Source organism: Camelina sativa, chromosome 7 (genome assembly GCF_000633955.1).
Source record: "Camelina sativa cultivar DH55 chromosome 7, Cs, whole genome shotgun sequence".
Lineage (NCBI taxonomy): Eukaryota > Viridiplantae > Streptophyta > Magnoliopsida > Brassicales > Brassicaceae > Camelina > Camelina sativa.
Genome location: NC_025691.1, coordinates 7,098,948 through 7,119,217, shown reverse-complemented (window position 1 = coordinate 7,119,217; position 20,270 = coordinate 7,098,948). Strand labels below are relative to the sequence as shown.

General features: G+C 36.4%; 3 protein-coding genes across 6 annotated transcripts in view; 1 reads left to right on the top strand and 2 right to left on the bottom strand.

The window, feature by feature from the left end:
• Window positions 414-1,276, bottom strand: LOC104704409 (probable LRR receptor-like serine/threonine-protein kinase At2g28960). Its single transcript, XM_010420505.1, has 3 exons — window positions 1,183-1,276; window positions 604-864; window positions 414-484 (listed from the first exon to the last, which is right to left on the bottom strand). The coding sequence occupies exons 1-3, from the start codon at window positions 1,274-1,276 to the stop codon at window positions 414-416; spliced, it is 426 nt and encodes a 141-aa protein (XP_010418807.1).
• Window positions 9,149-14,268, bottom strand: LOC104700617 (probable LRR receptor-like serine/threonine-protein kinase At2g28960). 3 transcript variants are annotated; one of them, XM_019227263.1, is made up of 12 exons: window positions 14,115-14,268; window positions 13,317-13,845; window positions 12,646-13,118; window positions 12,405-12,549; window positions 12,243-12,314; window positions 12,044-12,115; window positions 10,978-11,055; window positions 10,738-10,895; window positions 10,404-10,639; window positions 10,157-10,283; window positions 9,974-10,039; window positions 9,149-9,778 (listed from the first exon to the last, which is right to left on the bottom strand). In XM_019227263.1, the coding sequence occupies exons 1-12, from the start codon at window positions 14,200-14,202 to the stop codon at window positions 9,756-9,758; spliced, it is 2,067 nt and encodes a 688-aa protein (XP_019082808.1). In that variant the 5' UTR covers window positions 14,203-14,268; the 3' UTR covers window positions 9,149-9,755. The 3 variants fall into 3 exon arrangements, with proteins under 3 accessions (XP_019082808.1, XP_019082807.1, XP_019082809.1); XM_019227262.1 differs by lacking the exon at window positions 9,149-9,778 and adding an exon at window positions 9,796-9,900; XM_019227264.1 differs by lacking the exons at window positions 9,149-9,778; window positions 9,974-10,039; window positions 10,157-10,283 and having other exon boundaries at window positions 10,485-10,653.
• The window catches only part of LOC104700616 (probable leucine-rich repeat receptor-like protein kinase At2g28990), a 7,383-nt gene continuing 2,215 nt past the window's right edge, over window positions 15,103-20,270 (top strand). Inside the window, exons 1-13 of one of the 2 annotated variants that reach the window (XM_010416153.1) lie at window positions 15,103-15,254; window positions 15,360-15,900; window positions 16,196-16,671; window positions 16,768-16,912; window positions 17,005-17,076; window positions 17,177-17,248; window positions 17,336-17,413; window positions 17,614-17,771; window positions 17,853-18,103; window positions 19,098-19,224; window positions 19,343-19,408; window positions 19,591-19,780; window positions 19,874-20,000. In XM_010416153.1, the coding sequence (XP_010414455.1) occupies window positions 15,185-15,254; window positions 15,360-15,900; window positions 16,196-16,671; window positions 16,768-16,912; window positions 17,005-17,076; window positions 17,177-17,248; window positions 17,336-17,413; window positions 17,614-17,771; window positions 17,853-18,103; window positions 19,098-19,224; window positions 19,343-19,408; window positions 19,591-19,780; window positions 19,874-20,000 (2,373 nt within the window). In that variant the 5' untranslated portion in view covers window positions 15,103-15,184. Of the gene's footprint in view, window positions 15,255-15,359; window positions 15,901-16,195; window positions 16,672-16,767; window positions 16,913-17,004; window positions 17,077-17,176; window positions 17,249-17,335; window positions 17,414-17,613; window positions 17,772-17,852; window positions 18,104-19,097; window positions 19,225-19,342; window positions 19,409-19,590; window positions 19,781-19,873; window positions 20,088-20,270 lie in introns of both variants that reach the window. The other variant, XM_019227738.1, reaches the window with a different exon arrangement.

Sequence of the window (20,270 nt, the reverse complement as noted above, 5' to 3'; positions counted from 1 at the left end):
ATTCCATTTGCGATCAAAGACATCATCCGGATAGCTGAAATAATCTTTGGGTTAGTGTTTGCTGAGTGGAAGCATATGAGGTCAATGGTACGGTATTGTAAAATGAATAAAATAACATATTTATATACTACCTCGCATCATTATCCCTATATTTCTCAAACTGACATGTTTCTCTTATAGTAATTTCAAAAGATATCCTAGAAAATAATAGATAGTTTTCTCTAAGAAACCTAAAGCCTGAATATAACATCTTTTGTCCAAAAAATAAAAAAAAAAATAAAATAACATCTTTACTCGATTGATTTAAATTGTTTGGCAAAGCTGAGTTAACATACCGTATCACAGCCGTAGAATTGCTAGTATAGGCCCGCCGGTAAATGAGGTCCAAAGGACCGAATTGTGTCATATAGGAATCATTTCTTAATGGACGTAGTTCCAAGGTTGATATCATTGGTATTGTTGGTCCTGTTCTGACAAGACAAATCTGCAATAAGTTGGATTTTGTCATGTAAATGATCTCACCATCATTCCAGAATTCTAAGTCCACCGCCATCCACATGTTAGGCCCAACATGTAAATCAAATTTGGGGTATACATCAAGACCATCATAGTTTCCATATCCGAATCCAGCCCTTATTAAATAGTTGATGCCTTGCTCTACTTTCAGGTTGTAGCAGTTTCGTATTCCATCGGGGAAATATCTCAAATCCTTATACTGCCTATAGTCATATCTGTTATCATCCCCAGCTTCACCACGTAAACCGCTTGAAATGAAATCGACATCGGATGAGAACGTTAATCCGGTGTCTGGGTCGGTGTAAGGAGACAAATCCGCGGGTAAACCGCAGTCCAAACTGATGAATCCTGACAAGTCACAAAATGTATCGTTAGCGCAAATAATGCTCCTTTTTTTTGTTTGAATATAAGGAAGACAATCAAAAGTTTTGAAAAAGAGAGAACACTTAATTTTCTTAAACCAAATCTCTTATAACTATAGTCGTTATGTGAGTTCTTTAGTGTCTAACTGTCTATGCATACAATTAAAAAAACAGTTAATTATGATATCGATCAGCCTATCAAGAACACTAAAAAACTACAAGTCTTCCACAATGGTTTAACCTCAAAAAGTGAGCATGAAGCAAATTATTAACAATACTTTTAATAAATGATATGAAAAACTACCTTGTTGGTCAGACTGAGCTTGGGCGAGATGTATAAGAAGGGCAAAAGCGCCAAAGCTCAACAACACCAATAAAAGTTGTCGATGACCCTCCATTTTCAAGTCAACATACAAACTTCTAAAGACTGTCTGAAAACATATATTGACTTTAAGATTGGGAAAACTTTCCTATAGAATCGTTTCATGTTACTCGTCCCAGCACGTCTGAAATGGTCTAACGTAAATATATACATTTAATTCTACATTATGGAAAAAAGGCGAACAATTTAATCATAAATCAAAGCACCTGATCTAATCTTTCTTTAAAAAATGTAAAAACCTGCCAAGTTGATATAATGTCAAAGCTATAGCTATTTGATAATGCGATCAATGACTTCAACGACTTGTATTTAACAACAACTTGGTCGATTTAGTACATTTTGTTGACTTTCACCTCAATCATACTTTGGTCTTTGAAAGAAAAATATTAGTTTCATTTGCCTGTGATACATCAAATAATTAAGTTTAAAGATAGCTGGCTGCTTATGTCAAATGTAAAGACGAAGTATAAAAATTCTCAGCATATTTATATACTATATATATAGTATCAATGACATGCATGTTTATATACTATATATATAGTATCAATGACATGCATGTTTACTGCATGTAAACATGCAATTATGATATATAGCTCACATAGCCACTTCACATTCGCATTATGCCATTATATCATAACCAGATTACTGTAGTAGTCTCTCTTAGTACGACAGAATATATTTTTTCATCGTAAAGGTAAGAAGCATTGTTTACCCAAACATCATATATGTAATAATTTGTTTTTTTAAACTATATAACGCATATATGTAATAATTTGTTTTTTTGTTTATAAGTTTTATAATACTGACTTTTTCAGTATTTTTTTTGTAATGCCGATCGTTCGTAAAAGAAACATTTTTTTGGTTTGGGTTTGCCTGTCCGTAAAGGCTAATCGAATTAAACCATAATCGAATTTTTCAACCAATATGCTCTCATCCGCAACACAGCCACAAATAGAACCCTAAAAAATTACTCCCGTTGAAACCAACCATGTCCCGAGGAAACGTTGGCAGCGCAATCAAGGTCTCGGAATCTGTTAAACCATGCTGCGTCTTCTGGGACGGCGTGGATTTCTCGTTCCCGAATGGTCTTGGTCCTGAAATCTTCTCTTGAGAAGATGGGTTATCGTGGTGACGACTTGTCGATCAAGGCTTATGTTGATGAGGAAAAGCCCTTTTGGCGGTTGGATCGAGGGTGCCACGTCAGCCACGGTGCGATTCCAAAGGTGATTAGGGTTTTGTCGTCCGCCGCAAGTCAACAGTGACTTGGCGGCCAGCTGCCTGTGGTTCTCATGATGGGGGAGGGTTCTGGTGTGGCCTCGGATCCTGCTTCAAATTCTCAGAAGGAAGTTTCGTCCCCAAAGTCGTATGCCAATGTTGTCAGTAGTAGGCCATCTCTGTCAAAATTTGATTTTGAGCTTTCGATGGTTGATGGTAAAGCCATGGTTGCTGTGTCGGATGCCATTCTTAATGATTCAGTCTCTTTGTGGGAAGATTTTCTTATAGGGCGATTCCCTTCAGCGGCACCCCATGTAGCTAAGATTCATGTCATTGTGAACAAGATCTGGAACTTGAGAGATAAGAACGTTAAGATTGATGTCTATAGTGTCAATGAAACCACGGTGAAGTTTCACATTCGTAATGTTTCGGCTAGGCTGCGTGCGCTAAGACGTGGAATGTGGAATATTTTTGCGTTTTACCAATGATTGTTTCTAAATGGACTCCAAATAGTGGAGGACGCTCAACCTGAGATCAAGACATGCCACTGTGGGTCACTATTAAGAATGTCCCGCACTCTATGCTCACATGGGATGGCCTTAGCTTCCTTGCGAGTTCAGCGGGAGAGCCTAAGAGGTTGCATCTGTATGAAACTTGTTACTAGTTTTGAGGATGCAAAAATATTTGTAGAGGTTGATCTTATGCAAGAGCTCCCAAAAACTTATTTTTTTCAGTACGTGGGGAAGAAGTTTGTGTAAGGTACGAATACCCATGGTTGCCTCATTGTTGTGGATTTTGTCAATGGTGGGGGGACTCTGACGATGGTTGCTTGGCGAAGTTAACTAAATCAGATGCTTCTCCGGCTAGGTCGCAGCCAGCGGGCTCGCCTATTGCCATGGTTCTATCTGGTCAGGTGATTGCTTTGAAGGATTTGGTCAGTTATGACTTGGCTCCTATGGTGGAGAATGCAGAGGTTGTCGAGGAGAGGAGAGTAGAGGTGGGAGTGGTGCCACCTGTGCTGGATGTGGGACAGGAGGGAAACACCAACGAGGGAGACTGGACAAAGGCTTCAGGGGGTAAGAGCTCGAAAAGTTTGAAGAAGCAATTGTTATTTGGTGATGTCAGAATTGCCTCTCCAACACGTTTTGACGCCTTAAGGGACAAAAAAGAGGTGGAGTTTATGCTAGATACGATTCCGGTGGAGGTTGAATAGTTTGACATCCCCACTGTTCAAATTTTGGTTCTACTCTCGGGTCAAACTATCAAAGGTACCCCTTGTTTCATTCTGTGTATTGTCTTCCAGGCATCGGTTCACACTATATGGTTAGTGCATGGGGAAGCACCGTGCATTTCAGAACAACTCATTTCACTGCAGCCACAAACAACTAAGTTTGGGGATGGTCTACAGCTTTGGTTGTCCACTCGCAACTGATCACCTATAAACTCTTTTCTAATTTTTAAAATTTTTCTTTTCAAACTAAATTTGGTGTAAAGATGCATTTATTCTAAAAAGAACTTTTTTTTTGTTTTGAATATATTTTCACATTTATTCCAAAAAAAAAAAAGCCCTTTCTGACGAATCTACGAGAACTTGTCGTATAATAGTTAGCTTTGTGGGCATTGAAAGAAAATCCGTCTAATATAATTGTCATCTCAAAGACCATCGAAGAAGACGAGGCTTTCATTGATCAGCTTGAAAGGTATCGTGAGATATATTTCAATGTTCTCACTGTAAAAACATATGTGTGGTAGATCTATTGATTTGTATGATGAGAGTGTGTAACAAGTTTGCAAGTCCATAAAGTAAAGTGACCAGAGAGTTTGTTAACAAGGTTCGGTTAACAACCTACATCCCCAGGACCTAGTCCAAAAATCAGCCATTAGAAAGGGTCGCAACCGACAATTGTTATATAGCATCCACCACTTTTTTCTAGAATTACAATGAAAAAAACTACTACTCTATTGTCTTCTCCGACAAGTATAGCTTCACAACAAAACCATCAAAAGATCTCTTTTTCTTTTTGATGGGGCAACGTCAGACATATGTGTCTTTCTCAATAAACCCTAGACGCGCAACCTATCTTTGTCACGGCTGCCATCTATATATACTCGAGACAAAAAAAACCCTAAGCTCCAAATATTCTCGCAATCTTATTTTCTTTATTCGAGAGTATCTTGATAGCCACTCAAGGAAACTTCACGTCTCCAATAGAATCACACCACATCATCTTCATTCCAAGCTTGATTCGTCCATTGTTTAGTTCTCATCTTGCATAAAACAACAGCTCCTTGTTGAACAAGGAGTCTTTGCACACTCGTCTCTGTTGTATCAAAATACTCCGATTGTGTTATGCACACCCATCTCTATTGCAACCTGCATCAATATACTCAGTCTAACAACCAGCAACAAATACACTTTCAATCTCCCCCTTTGTTACTGAGTTTTAGAACTCAAGCTCCTCTTGTAACTTATACTTTGATGATCTTCAACCTTCAATACTGTCTCAAAATCTCTCTTTAAACTGTCACCGCATCTGTGATTACTCTGACCCAGTGTGTATGATTTACATGTTGCAACTTCTATCATGTTCCAACAACTACACAACTCAGCAACACCACGAGTATACCAACAATGTCCCCCTTGATGGTTGAGTTGTAGCTCATACGGTCTAGCATCTTCAGTCTCCCCCTTTTTAGCTTAGTTTGATACTCAAGCAAATAATCATTCAAGAGGAACAAGACAACAAACTGATTATGGCACCTGAATAATATAGAGAAAGTTTTCTCCCCCTCAAATCAAGTTGCTATCTTTAATCTAAAAAGATGCATAACAACACCAAGGCTTTGACTCCCCCTCCTTGAGTGCACAAGTAAGATAAAACCGCATATTATACAAAAACCTTCCTTTGCAACATTTATCAAGCATATTTACTCAAACTTCCATGCAAGAGTATGATCACACTTCTGCTAAACCATGCAGATATTGCTCTTTTTGTTTAATTACCTTTTTCGCAAACATACTCTGACCAGAATCCTCACAAAAAAAATTTAAGCAGCATGCTGGTAAACAAGAACAATTGAGACAACTCTTAGCAGCTATACACACCACTGTCTAACCAAAAACATCACTTGTGAAAACCCTGTGACATCACCTTACAACTTAAATCAACATCACCTTCATAAATATGTTCATTCCATGTCAACTTCATGCTTAAAAATCAACCTGAAACATCTCTTTACCAACCACAATAAATCAAAGTAGATGTAGAATTTAGTTCAATCTTGGTTGAGCTCTTTCCTTGTTGATAAAGACTTCTAAGTTCATCAGCTTGATCCTCTGATTAACACAAATTCCAATGACTTGGGGTTTCATCTTCGGAGCATCTCTGTACAACAAGGCTTTCCACAAATATAAAACCAGTTTGTGACTTGTGATAGCCTTTACACACCATCTTTCATTTCAAATAGTAAGCCAATGAATAAAACAGGTGATTGCAAATTCTGAAGCAGCTGTTCTTGTTGGTTGTGTACATCCGGCTTCAACAAACACATATTCTCATATCAATTCCTTCAGAGTTTAAGTACTAGAGTAGCCACAACTTCTTGAATTTCAAAAGCGATGTCCCAACTTTCACCTACAAGACACTTCAGCTTTCTGGGTTACAACTTAACCGGAGTTACTCAACTCTGAGTATTTTACCTCAGATTGATCCCGACCAACATCTCTTTGCAGATGTCACTTAAGCTAACCTTGCAGAAATGAATCGGAGTTACACAACTCTGAGTATTCTACCTCAAATTGATCCCGACCATCTTATACTAATAGTGAAAATGAATCCTTCTCTTGAACTTCAATAACTGAGTGCACTCTTATCTTTCTTCTTTCAATAATCAGAGATCTTTCTTGCTTTTCTAGGAACCTTTTGTAACACTAACTTTAAAACCTTTCCTCACTAAATCCTTTGGAGCAACCCTATGAGAACCATTGAACTTATCAAAATGTATATCTTGAGGAAACTTGATAAACACCGTCCATCACTCAACAGAGGTTAGAGACTTGTATTGAAGCTTATCCAAAACATGGAACTCTTGACTGAAGCATTTTCGTCTGTCTTGATGCAGAGGACAAACGGCGTAGCAAACCAACCCAGAAAATTACAAAATTTGGTGGGAATGTCAACAACAGTCATCCAAAGCCACAGGAAAAAACGGATCACGATTTGGAGTTTCGGTTTGAGAGATACGTTCAATTTCCTAAGACAGATCCAGACTGATACGGCCTGCGAGCATCCAACTTTGAGAGCAATTTTCCATCCAACCACAAGTAACTAGTAGTATCACCCCGGTTTCAGAGACTGCAGAAAGGTTTAAAAGAATTGATTTGACCACCTATGTCACCAAAGTGCACTTATCTTTTCAGTCAAAGGTCCTGATAAAACTCCACAGTTAAGCGTGTTTATGCTGGAGTAGTCTCAAGATGGGTGACCCTCCGGGAAGTGATTGTCGGAACTGTACGAGTGAGGACAAAACACAGAGAAAGATCATGTGGTGATTTGTAGGGATAGTAACAAGTTTTTAAAACCTCCCGGACATAGCAAACCGGCCGTCAGATATGGATGGGCTCACGGGCCTAGTGAGAGGACGTGAGGCCCATTAAAAAGGTGGGCCCATGGACTATGATTGGACATGGGGCCCACTGAGAGGTGGCGATCGGGGTGTTACAAGTGGTATCAGAACCGAACCCAGACAAGTGTGGAGTCGAGTGGGCTCACACTGTCGGGGGTAATGGTCTTGGTGCGCAACGAGAACATTGTGATCTGTTAGTAGGGGTGAATTGTGACACCCCGGTTTTAGAGACCTGCAGAGAGGCTTAAAAGAATTGATTTGGCCACCTTTGTTACCAAAGTGCACTTATCTTTTCGGTCAAAGGTCCTGAGAGAACTCTATAGTTAAGCGTGCTTATGCTGGAGTAGTCTTAGGATGGGTGACCCTCCGGAAAGTGACTGTCGGAATTGTGCGAATGAGAACAAAACACAAGGAAAGATCATGTGGTGATTTTTAGGGATTGTAACAAGTCTTTAAAACCTCCCGTTTGTAGCAAATCGGCCGTCAGATATGGATGGGCTCATGGGCTTAGTGAGAGGACGTGAGGCCCATTAACAACTTTCAGAGTTAAAATCCTAAATCAATAGACACAGAAAAAGATGCACCAAACCTAAGATAGAGTAATATCCATGAAGCCCAACATCTGAAAACAATCGAAGGCAGTAGATGCACAAGTCTTCGTCACCGTCCGAAAACAAAGGTGGAGACAAATATAAAACTAAGCTTCTCAAATATAATTTTCAACGACTGATAAAACACCACACTTTGCAACTGACTATCCTTAACTTCATTGTTTTCCCTTCCCCAAAATCAAAAGTAACAATAGCACTTTGTCTCTCTCTTCACCTTCAGAGACCGCAAAACTAGGACTCATCCCAGATTATGGTCATCAACTATGATCATCTAGTGACATCTTCTCCGTTTCTCTTTGTTTCTTCAATTTCACCAAACTTAAGATACTCTAAATTTTCTTCTCAAATGATACAGAGCTTCTCTTCTCTCTTATCTAGCAACACATCCAAGTTCTAACCTGTTAGAGATAGTAATCTCAGATCGGTTTCCTTCTCTGATACCAATTGTAAAAATATATGTGTGCTATATCTATTGATTTGTATGATGAGAGTGTGTAACGAGTTTGCAAGTGCATAAAGTAAAGTGACACAGAGAGTTTGTTAACGAGGCTCGGTTAACAACCTACATCCCCGGGATCTAGTCCAGAAATCATCCAATAGAAAAGGCCGCAACCTACAATTGATATATGGCATCCACCACTCTTTTCTAGAATTACAATGAAAGAAACTACTACTCTATTGTCTTCTCCGACGAGTATATCTTCACAATAAAACCATCAAAATATCTCTTTTTCTTCTTGATGGAGCAACGTCACACATGTGTATTTCTCAATAAACCCTAAACGTGCAACCTATCTTTGTCACAACTGCCATCTATATATACTCGAGACAAAAACCCTAAGCTCCAAATATTCTCGCAATCTTATTTTCTTTATTCGAGAGTATCTTGATAGCCACTCAAGGAACCTTCACATCTCAAATAGAATCACGCCACATCATCTTCATTCCAAGCTTGATTCGTCCATCGTTTAGTTCTCATCTTGCATAACACAACAGCTCCTTGTTGAACAAGGTTGTTGAACAAGGAGTCTTTGCACACTCGTCTCTGTTGTATCAAAATACTCCGACTGTGTTATGCACACCCATCTCTATTGCAACCTGCATCAATATACTCAGTCTAACAACCAGTAACAAATACACTTTCACTCACATCAAGTATGCTACATATACTCAGTCTACAGTGCAGCTTCATAACTTTATGATAATTCTGCCAATGACTTGAACGTCTTGTATTTAACATCAACTTGAGGCAGATTGCACTGTAGACACAGTCAGATTTCCTTAATACCTGTGTCTATCCTTTCTCTCAACACAAACAACCGATCCTAATAGTAATGTAAACGTTCATAGCAAGAATCATTTGTTTTCTGTTTAACGACATGCTATTTGGCTAATTAGCAACGTTCTGATGTTTGTTATAAATTCTCTCAAATATATAGAACTAGTTCCCTTTGAAAAAAAAAGAACAAAAATAAATCAATATTATGACAAATAAAGTCTTCAACCAACACTAACCAAACAAAACACCCACACTAATAGCCATAATGTCACATACGAGCACAATCAGAAGTAAATGACCAACAAAAAAATAATTTTCGTAAAATAAGTCGAGAAATTTCAAAACCATTAGTGATCATTGGATTTTTTTTGGCATAAGTTATCGTGCTTTAGGGATAATTTCGGTTGTGAAGCTTGTGCTCATTTCAGCAGAACTTCTTGATCCCATGTCTTCTCTCCCTCCTCGCTTTGAGTTGTCTAACGTTAGACATTGTCTAAGTTCATTAGTAACTTGAGACATGGTTGGTCTTTTCTCTGAAGAAGGATTCACGCAAGACATTGCTATCTCAAGAGCCTTCCAAACAGAAGTAGGCTCATAATCTTTATTGAGTCTGGGATCCACAACATTTTCAATATCTCCCTTAGACAGCATGTATCCCACCCATGCTGCTATGTGCGGCTTTTCTCTGGTTTGCTGAATAACAGGTCGACTTGTGATGATCTCTAATAATACAATCCCAAAACTATATACATCACTCTTTTCATTCAACCTATTTGTTCGATAATATCTGCAAAACAAGACAATATGGTACTTATTTTCGAATGAATTAATCATGGTTTTTTATATTGGTTGTTTTGGCATCGCGATGTACCATTGGAGGTTGACAACCCGTATGTAAGTATTCTAATCCTATATGTAGTAATAGTTATCCATGTTAGATGATAGATATAAAGTGATTGATGGATTTGAGCTTAATACGAACCTTGTGCAGTTTCGACGACAATTTTTAGTCTACTTGACCACTTCAATGGAGAGCCACCTCGTTCTCCTATAATTTAGAATATACTAGTGGTGTTATACGACATGAAACATCAAAATATGTCATAGTAATTCTTGTTTTAAAAAAGAAATTATTTTTTTAAACGTGGTAAATTCAAAATTTAACCTGAGAGATGCTGTTTTAAGTCTCCGTTGGGTGCATACTCATAAAGGAGGGCCAAGTGGCCTTCTTCGTCGCAATATCCAACCAAACTAACCAAATTGACGTGGTGAACTCTCAAAAGAAGTTCAACCTGACCAACAACGTCAAAAAATAAATAATTTAGAGCCACTTCATGTTCTTTATGAAGACATATAATCAATGTTTAAATAGTTTACAACCTATGCATTTTGTTTTAAACCTTAACATATACCTCTGCTTTGAATTCCTTATAGCCTTGTACTGAAGATTGAGAGAGTAATTTAACAGCTATTGGTTGCGTACCATTCAAAGAACCATGATACACTACCCCGAACCCTCCTTCTCCAAGAACTCTTTCAAAGTTGTCAGTCAATGCCGCCACCTCTGAATAGGTGAATCTTTTTGTCTGCGTAATTATGGACTGCCTACTTTTTGGTAGCACGTGTTGAACTGTAGATGAGGAATCAACTGTCCACATCCGACTATTCCATATTATTTATTTTTCTTAAATATACCATAATGTATGTCAATTATAAAAAAGATTTATCCCTTCTATAAATAAGTACCTTGCGTTGGCCTTTTCTTTTTGAAAACGAGAATAAGAATCACCATAGCTATAATGATGAGCACAGAAGCCGCTGATGCAACAACTGGTAAAACGTACTTTTGATTGTTATTAACTTTGCATGATGCATCAGCACAAATCCTTGAGTTTCCTTGGACCCTTAAGAAAGCAAGTTTGTCTAAATAAGACTTGAAACTAAACAAAAGCTTGATGGAAACGAAATATAGGGTGAAAGTTTTACGTTAGCTTTAGCCCACTCTTTTCTCTATCATGAAAAGTTTTGGGAAGAGGACCCGTAAGATCGTTCCAATTTAAGTTTCTGTCAAGGCAAAGAAAATATTACATAAAAAAAGAACGGTCTAGTGAAAATACGTAGCCAATAAGAATTAGGTTGAATTTAACTCACATGATCGATAATGATTTCATGCTGGCTAGAAATTCAGGCACTTCTCCAGTCAAACTGTTATTTGATAAGTCCCTAACATTTTTAAAATGTAAAAATGTTAAGATTGTAAACGATTATGATGAATGATGTCAGAAAAGAAAAATATTATGATGAATGATAATGTAATAGAGGAAAAAGAAAAAACATATTATTCATTTACAATTTTTGGAGCTCAGTCAAATTTTGGAAGGCATGTGTTATGACTCCTTTCAATCCGTGGGATGATAAATCTCTGTTTACATTATTACAACAAATTTAAAATATAAGATACTTATGAGATTTGATGTTTTAAAATTAACATTGTATGAGATAGTGATCTTACAAGGATATAATTCTTGGAGGAGTAGACTTGTTTGTGTAGCTGCACTTTAGATCCTCCCATTTTAAGAGTTCAGGGACGCAAGGATCTCCCTGCCAACTTATTATGTTCAATCCATAACTTTCTTGGATATTTTTCATAGCAGCGACTGACACATATAGAAGAAGTCAAGAATTAGTATGCAAGATATCATGTTTCGCTTGTTAGGGTATACAAAGAGGAATAAAGATGATCAGTGACATACCATCGTCTGGATTTGTTTCAGCATATGGAAAATCCAAAACCGTGAATGCCTCAATAGCATTAATCAGTGGTGGAAGATTTGATCTTTGAGTTCTTACAAGGTCTAAGTCGCAGGAGCCAAATCCACATTTTTGTGGAGATATGTTGTATTTTGTTTCCGATTGTAACACCTTAGGACTATAAGCTTTATGAATGNCGTTCCAATTTAAGTTTCTGTCAAGGCAAAGAAAATATTACATAAAAAAAGAACGGTCTAGTGAAAATACGTAGCCAATAAGAATTAGGTTGAATTTAACTCACATGATCGATAATGATTTCATGCTGGCTAGAAATTCAGGCACTTCTCCAGTCAAACTGTTATTTGATAAGTCCCTAACATTTTTAAAATGTAAAAATGTTAAGATTGTAAACGATTATGATGAATGATGTCAGAAAAGAAAAATATTATGATGAATGATAATGTAATAGAGGAAAAAGATAAAACATATTATTCATTTACAATTTTTGGAGCTCAGTCAAATTTTGGAAGGCATGTGTTATGACTCCTTTCAATCCGTGGGATGATAAATCTCTGTTTACATTATTACAACAAATTTAAAATATAAGATACTTATGAGATTTGATGTTTTAAAATTAACATTGTATGAGATAGTGATCTTACAAGGATATAATTCTTGGAGGAGTAGACTTGTTTGTGTAGCTGCACTTTAGATCCTCCCATTTTAAGAGTTCAGGGACGCAAGGATCTCCCTGCCAACTTATTATGTTCAATCCATAACTTTCTTGGATATTTTTCATAGCAGCGACTGACACATATAGAAGAAGTCAAGAATTAGTATGCAAGATATCATGTTTCGCTTGTTAGGGTATACAAAGAGGAATAAAGATGATCAGTGACATACCATCGTCTGGATTTGTTTCAGCATATGGAAAATCCAAAACCGTGAATGCCTCAATAGCATTAATCAGTGGTGGAAGATTTGATCTTTGAGTTCTTACAAGGTCTAAGTCGCAGGAGCCAAATCCACATTTTTGTGGAGATATGTTGTATTTTGTTTCCGATTGTAACACCTTAGGACTATAAGCTTTATGAATGATATCTCCATCCAACAAAATGTCAAACTCCCTAGTATCATTTGCATTTAGGGTTTGGATCTCGGCGAAATGAAAGTAGACATTAACTTTGTCACTATCATGGTTAGTAAACATGTAAAACCCCAATGGTAGGGTGACATTTTTAGGGGAAATACCCGACCTGCTTACAGCATCTGGCACTACAAAAGGATTACTGGAAGTCACATTGAGAGTGGTGTTTACGTTTGTTTCAAACCAGTTATATGGAACCCATTTTCGATCAAAGACATCATCAGGATATCTGAAAAAAAATGTTGGGTTAGTCATAAAAAAGTAAGTTAAATGGATCTTGTTACATTGCATGCTATATTGCATATGATCAGTGGTATTAATAATTAATGTGAATGACTGAGTGAAAGAATAAAATGGACATGATCAGTTTGCATATTGTAAATGAAGTTCATCTTTTAACTATAGTTGCTGAAACTAACTTACATACCGTATAAAGCCGCCAGAATTGCCTGTATAAGCCCGACGGTATATTAGGTTCAAGGGACCAAGTTGTGTCGTATAAGAATCATTTCTTAATGGCCGTAGTTCCAAGGTAGATATCATTGGTATAGTTGATCCTGTCTTGACAAGACAAATCTGCAATGAATTTGACTTTGACATGTAAATGATCTCACGATCATCGTCGTTATCCAAATCCACCGCGATCCACATGTTAGGCCCAACATGTAAATCAAATTTGGGATATACATTAAGACCATCATAATTTCCATATGAGAAACCAGCTCTTATTAGATAGTTGGTTCCCTTGTTTACTGTTAGATTATAGCAGTTTCGTATTCCATCCGGAAAATATCTTAGATCCTTGTATTGCCTATAGATATAAGTCACAGTATCCCCAGGTTCACCACGTTTACCGCTTCGGATGAATTCAGCATCAGACGAGAATGTTAGACCGGTTACTGGGTCGGTATAAGGAGACTCACCAGGGGGTAAACCACAGTCTAAACTGATGAATCCTGGCGAAACACAAAATAGTTAGGGTGCCATAACTTTTATTTTTTCTTTCCTGTAATAGTATATATATGACGGGCAGCTAGAAAAATTATTGAAAAAAGGAGATTATCTTCTAATCTTAAACCAAATCTCTCGGCTCTATAGCCCTGATGTCGATTGTACAATGACCATGCATGCAGCTACACAAACTAGATCAATGATCTTGACATACATGTTACTTAACAATCTTTAAGTGTGTCAAAAGTGCAGATATATCAATTAATAAAACTACCTTGTTGATCAGGCTGAGCTTGAACAATATGTATAATGGCAAAAATCCCGACGCTCACCGCCAGTAATAGTTTGCAATGACATCCCATTTTCAAGTAATCATACAAACTTTGGAAGTGAACGATTATGTGAAGTATATGAGAGAATATATTGAGTTTTTTTTTCCAGTATTATAATAATCTAAAAAATGCATATATGTGTTGGTGTGGAAAAATTCTCAAATTAATATGTTCATGTTACTCATCCCAACACGTCTCAACCTGGTCTAACAAAAAACATATATATTTATTTTCCAACTTGTGGGAAAATGTAATTTATCAAAGCACCTGCTGTTATCTTTATTTTAAAAAAAACAATGTAAAACCTACCAAGTTGATCTAATGTCAAACCTATATATATAGCTATATGATAATTCCAGTTGGACTAATGTATATATTTTATTATTTTTGTTAGACAAGTTTCGACGTGCTGGGATGAGTAACATGAACAAAGATTGTCATATCCTAGTTTCTCTTAAATGTTCTCACCACTCGTCTATTTTGTGCCTTAAAAAAAGGTTTATTTTTCTTTTGGGCTCAAGTATTTAAACCAGAGACTGTAGAAGATTAATCTTATTGTATTATACATTGATTAATGAGTACAAGAATACAGACTAGTGATTTTAAGATTACAGTTTAACCTTTAATAATATATATACATGAGTTATATCCTTTACAGAGACGAGGGAGATTGACACATATTCATTTGCAAGAAACTTCATGTACATGTCATAGTCTCGTCAACATAGCCTTTGAGATTAATCACCAATTGGGTTGGAATTTGTCAATGAAATTTACGTGATTATTCATTCTTTAATTTACTTTGCCTCAGTTGACTATTCCTCCCACTCTGTGTATGAGGTGTATCTCATCATTTATTTTATTTCTTTGACTTCCTTGCATGATTTGACCAACTTTATCTATGATTCTTTGTATTATGAGGTATTTCTCAATAACATAGCTTCCATAATATCTTTTCTTTTCACAAATAGAGTGTTTATGTTCTTGATTTTCATTGAAACTTTGCAAGAAGATGAAATGTCATCTTTTGTTAGCCATGATTGGAGTCTTTGCCGTTATGGTCGTAGCTCAGAAACAAGAAGGTAATGTATCTGTTCTTTTAATGGTTAGACATTAAGATCTTCCTTTTTGACTTGACATCTTTTCAGAAAAATACTCTTTCATTGATCTGTTTTATGTTTGGATAGGTTTCATCAGTTTGGATTGTGGGTTTCCTATTGAGGAATCTCCATATAGTGATCTCTCTACTGGATTAACTTTCACCTCAGACTCCACGTTCATCCAGACCGGAAAAAGCGCTAGAATCGAGAAACAGCTAAACCAAAATTTCCGAAAACCATATTTGACACTAAGATACTTTCCGGAAGGGAAACGTAACTGTTATAGTCTTAATGTCAACCGTGGCACAAATTATCTCATCTCGCTTACTTTCATATATGGGAATTATGATGATCTTAATGTTTACCCAAACTTTGATCTGTATCTCGGTCCTGATAAGTGGAGAAGAATAGATATGGAAGGAAGAAGAAGTAATGGTACAAAGGAGGAGATCATTCATATACCTAGGAAAAACTCTTTGGATATTTGTCTTGTTAGAACAGGAACAACCTCGCCAATAATATCAGCCATAGAACTACGACCACTGAGAAATGATACTTATGTTACACATTCCGGTTCACTAAGGAGGTCTTTCCGGGTGTATCTTAGCAATTCCGAAAGGGAGGTAAGGTAAGTTGATTTTAAAACATTAAGGCAACCAGTGAAGATTACTCTTGTCATAAATCTTGGTGTGCGTACATTTTTGAAATAAGATGCTTAAAAAAGAACTTGTGGATAATATACAATTTTGTGTTCATGCTTTATTTTTGTTCAAAACTAATTAAGTGAATGGTTTGATACTTCTTAGGTTAGGTCGACGTCCCAACTTATTGTCGAAGTTGAATTCCCTAAAGCTCTCACTGTGTTTTTCATAGTTGTAACATATATGCTTAATTACTTGGCCTAATAAAATTTTGTTTTACAGGTTTGCGGATGACATCTATGATCGTATTTGGACTCCATTCTTCAGCTCTAGATATACGCAGATTACGACTAATCTCAATATAAACACCACAGATACATTTGAGGTACCAAAAGCAGCACTTTCGAGTGCTGCTATGCCTAGAAATGCGAGTGCGCCATTGATCATTACTTGGAAACCCATACCCTCCGATGCTGAAGTCTACTTGTATCTTCACTTTGCGGAGATACAAACCCTTGGAGCCAACGAGACTAGGGAATTCGACATTATCATGAAAGGAATTTTTAATCAGTCAGGAATTACACCTCCTAAGTTTGAGCGACTTACCGTATTTTCTGCTGTACCACTACAATGTGACTTGGACGGTTGTCGTTTAGAGCTGGTGAGAACTCCAAAGTCAACTCTTCCACCTCTGATCAATGCTCTTGAGGCTTACACTATCATCGAATTCCCACAATTGGAAACAAACTCAAGTGATGGTAACTCAACCAAACTTTTTCACTTATTTTACATTTTTTAATTATTTTTTTTTACATTTGCTATTAATATTGTTCATTAAATAACGTTTATATTAGTTGTTGCTATCAAGAACATCAAAGCTACTTATCGTCTGGGTAAAATCAGTTGGCAAGGAGATCCATGTCTCCCTCAAGAATTATCTTGGGAAAATCTTGGATGCAGTTATGCTAATATCTCCACCCCACCAAGAATCATTTCCTTGTAAGAGTATTCATAAACTAACATAGGCCATAACATAAAGCTACTCTGTATCTAGATATATTATAAGTGTTATTTTGTGATTGCATATTTAGAAACTTATCAGCAAGTGGGTTAACTGGGAGTATATCCCCAATTTTACAAAATCTAGCGCACATACAAGAACTGTGAGTGATTCTATTCTTGACTCATGAAACCAAGAGTACTTTGTTCGAACCTGACATGTAGATTGTAGCCAACCTTTTTTATTTATGTGTGCATGCACAGAGACTTATCCAATAACAGTTTGACTGGATCTGTGCCTAAGTTTCTGGCCAACATCAAATCATTATCTTTTATGTAAGTTTTTTATAAAGCAATGCACATGTTTTTTTTTTTTTTTGGATTTGGCTATATATATGAGATATTTATTTGTCTCCTTGACAGAAACTTAAGTGGAAACAATCTTACCGGCTCAGTTCCACAGAATCTACTTGATAGAGAAAAGGAAGGACTTGTCTTAAAGTAAGAATATTTTCTTCATCATTTATCAAGTATATATGAATGGGCAGTACTTGTCTAAAAATTAAAATGCTGAAATATATTATTTTAATAATAAGAATATATAGTCTCAAGTGTAATAGAAAGTTCAGATATATATATGTTCCATATCCACCTCTATATGGTACCTAAATTTAACAACCTCGGTATCATGTTTCTTCTAGACTTGAAGGAAATCCTGAGCTATGCAAGATTAGTTCATGCAACCCAAAAGAGAAAAAGGGACTGTTGGTACTGGTTATTGCACCAATTGCCTCTGTGCTTATTGCAATAGTGGTTGTGGGTCTCTTTGTTGTTTTCCGAAAGAAGAAGGTGCCTTTAGGTGAGTCTAGCTCAAAACATATAATCATTAAATAAATTTACAAAAAACCAATGTATATATATTTTCATTTGTATCATGTAGACGTGCATGCTCCACCAAGCTTGCCCGTAGCAAATGTTGGACATTCTAAACATTCAGAACCGTCATTTTTCTCGAAAAAGATAAGGTTTACCTATTTTGAGGTTCAAGAAATGACAAATAACTTCAAACGAGTTCTTGGTGAAGGAGGGTTCGGAGTTGTTTATCACGGTTGTGTTAATGATACCCAACAAGTAGCTGTTAAATTACTCTCTCCATCATCATCTCAAGGCTACAAACATTTTAAGGCAGAGGTAATATTATATCCGATGATCTTTGTTGGAATCCAATTGTTGTTTACTTGTACTTTCTATCTTTATGAGTATTNTTTTTTTTTTTTTTGGATTTGGCTATATATATGAGATATTTATTTGTCTCCTTGACAGAAACTTAAGTGGAAACAATCTTACCGGCTCAGTTCCACAGAATCTACTTGATAGAGAAAAGGAAGGACTTGTCTTAAAGTAAGAATATTTTCTTCATCATTTATCAAGTATATATGAATGGGCAGTACTTGTCTAAAAATTAAAATGCTGAAATATATTATTTTAATAATAAGAATATATAGTCTCAAGTGTAATAGAAAGTTCAGATATATATATGTTCCATATCCACCTCTATATGGTACCTAAATTTAACAACCTCGGTATCATGTTTCTTCTAGACTTGAAGGAAATCCTGAGCTATGCAAGATTAGTTCATGCAACCCAAAAGAGAAAAAGGGACTGTTGGTACTGGTTATTGCACCAATTGCCTCTGTGCTTATTGCAATAGTGGTTGTGGGTCTCTTTGTTGTTTTCCGAAAGAAGAAGGTGCCTTTAGGTGAGTCTAGCTCAAAACATATAATCATTAAATAAATTTACAAAAAACCAATGTATATATATTTTCATTTGTATCATGTAGACGTGCATGCTCCACCAAGCTTGCCCGTAGCAAATGTTGGACATTCTAAACATTCAGAACCGTCATTTTTCTCGAAAAAGATAAGGTTTACCTATTTTGAGGTTCAAGAAATGACAAATAACTTCAAACGAGTTCTTGGTGAAGGAGGGTTCGGAGTTGTTTATCACGGTTGTGTTAATGATACCCAACAAGTAGCTGTTAAATTACTCTCTCCATCATCATCTCAAGGCTACAAACATTTTAAGGCAGAGGTAATATTATATCCGATGATCTTTGTTGGAATCCAATTGTTGTTTACTTGTACTTTCTATCTTTATGAGTATTAGCTAATGGATGGCTGGTCAGGTGGAACTTCTTATGAGGGTGCACCATATAAATTTGGTGAGTCTTGTTGGTTATTGTGACGAAGGAGACCATTTGGCCCTTATCTACGAGTACATGCCAAATGGGGACTTAAAGCAACATTTATCAAGTAAAAGAACATATTTACCAGTTTTTTTTTTTTTTTTTAAAAAAAATAGAACCATTAGTCTTGAACCTTTATTTGAAAAACAACATAACATTAGTTATATAATGTCGGTTTGATACAGGAAAGCATGGTGGATCTGTCTTAAGCTGGAAAAGTAGACTAGGAGTAGCTGTCGATGCAGCATTAGGTACACACTAATTTATTCAGATCTATAACTTTTAAAAGTATTAGTTTTGTCTCCATTGAATAAGCAAGAGACCTTATACTACCATAGGGTGGGAAAATTAATCATACGACACTATGTGAAATACTTCACTTAATGGTTTATTTGCCAAACAGAAATTTACATATATTTTTTTTTATATGTAGGATTGGAGTACTTACACACCGGATGTAAACCACCAATGGTTCACAGAGATATAAAAAGTACAAATATACTTTTGAATGAAAGTTTTCAAGGAAAATTAGCTGATTTCGGGCTTTCGAGATCTTTTCCTATGGCAAATGAAACACAAGTTTCAACTGTTGTTGCTGGAACTCCTGGTTACCTTGATCCTGAGTGAGTATTTTTTGTTAGTCCATAAATTTGAATCATCACAATTGATAGATAAAAAACCATAAACCAAGCATTTTCCATGTTTTGTTTTTTCAGGTACTATCAAACAAATTGGTTAACAGAAAAAAGTGATGTTTACAGTTTTGGAATTGTACTCTTGGAGCTCACCACAAACAGTCCTATAATTCAGCAATCTCGTGAAAAGCCTCACATAGTAGAATGGGTCGGATTTATTGTAAGAACGGGAGATATTGGAAATATAATAGATCCAAACCTCCACGAAGATTACGACGTTGGTTCTGTATGGAAGGTTATTGAATTAGCAATGTCATGTGTGGATATTTCCTCTGCAAGACGACCAACCATGTCTCAAGTTGTTAACGATCTGAAAGAGTGTGTGATATCTGAAAATTCAAGGACAGGAGAGAGTCAAGAAATGAACTCAATGAGTTCCATCGAATTCAGCATGGATATGGACACCAAGGTGATCCCT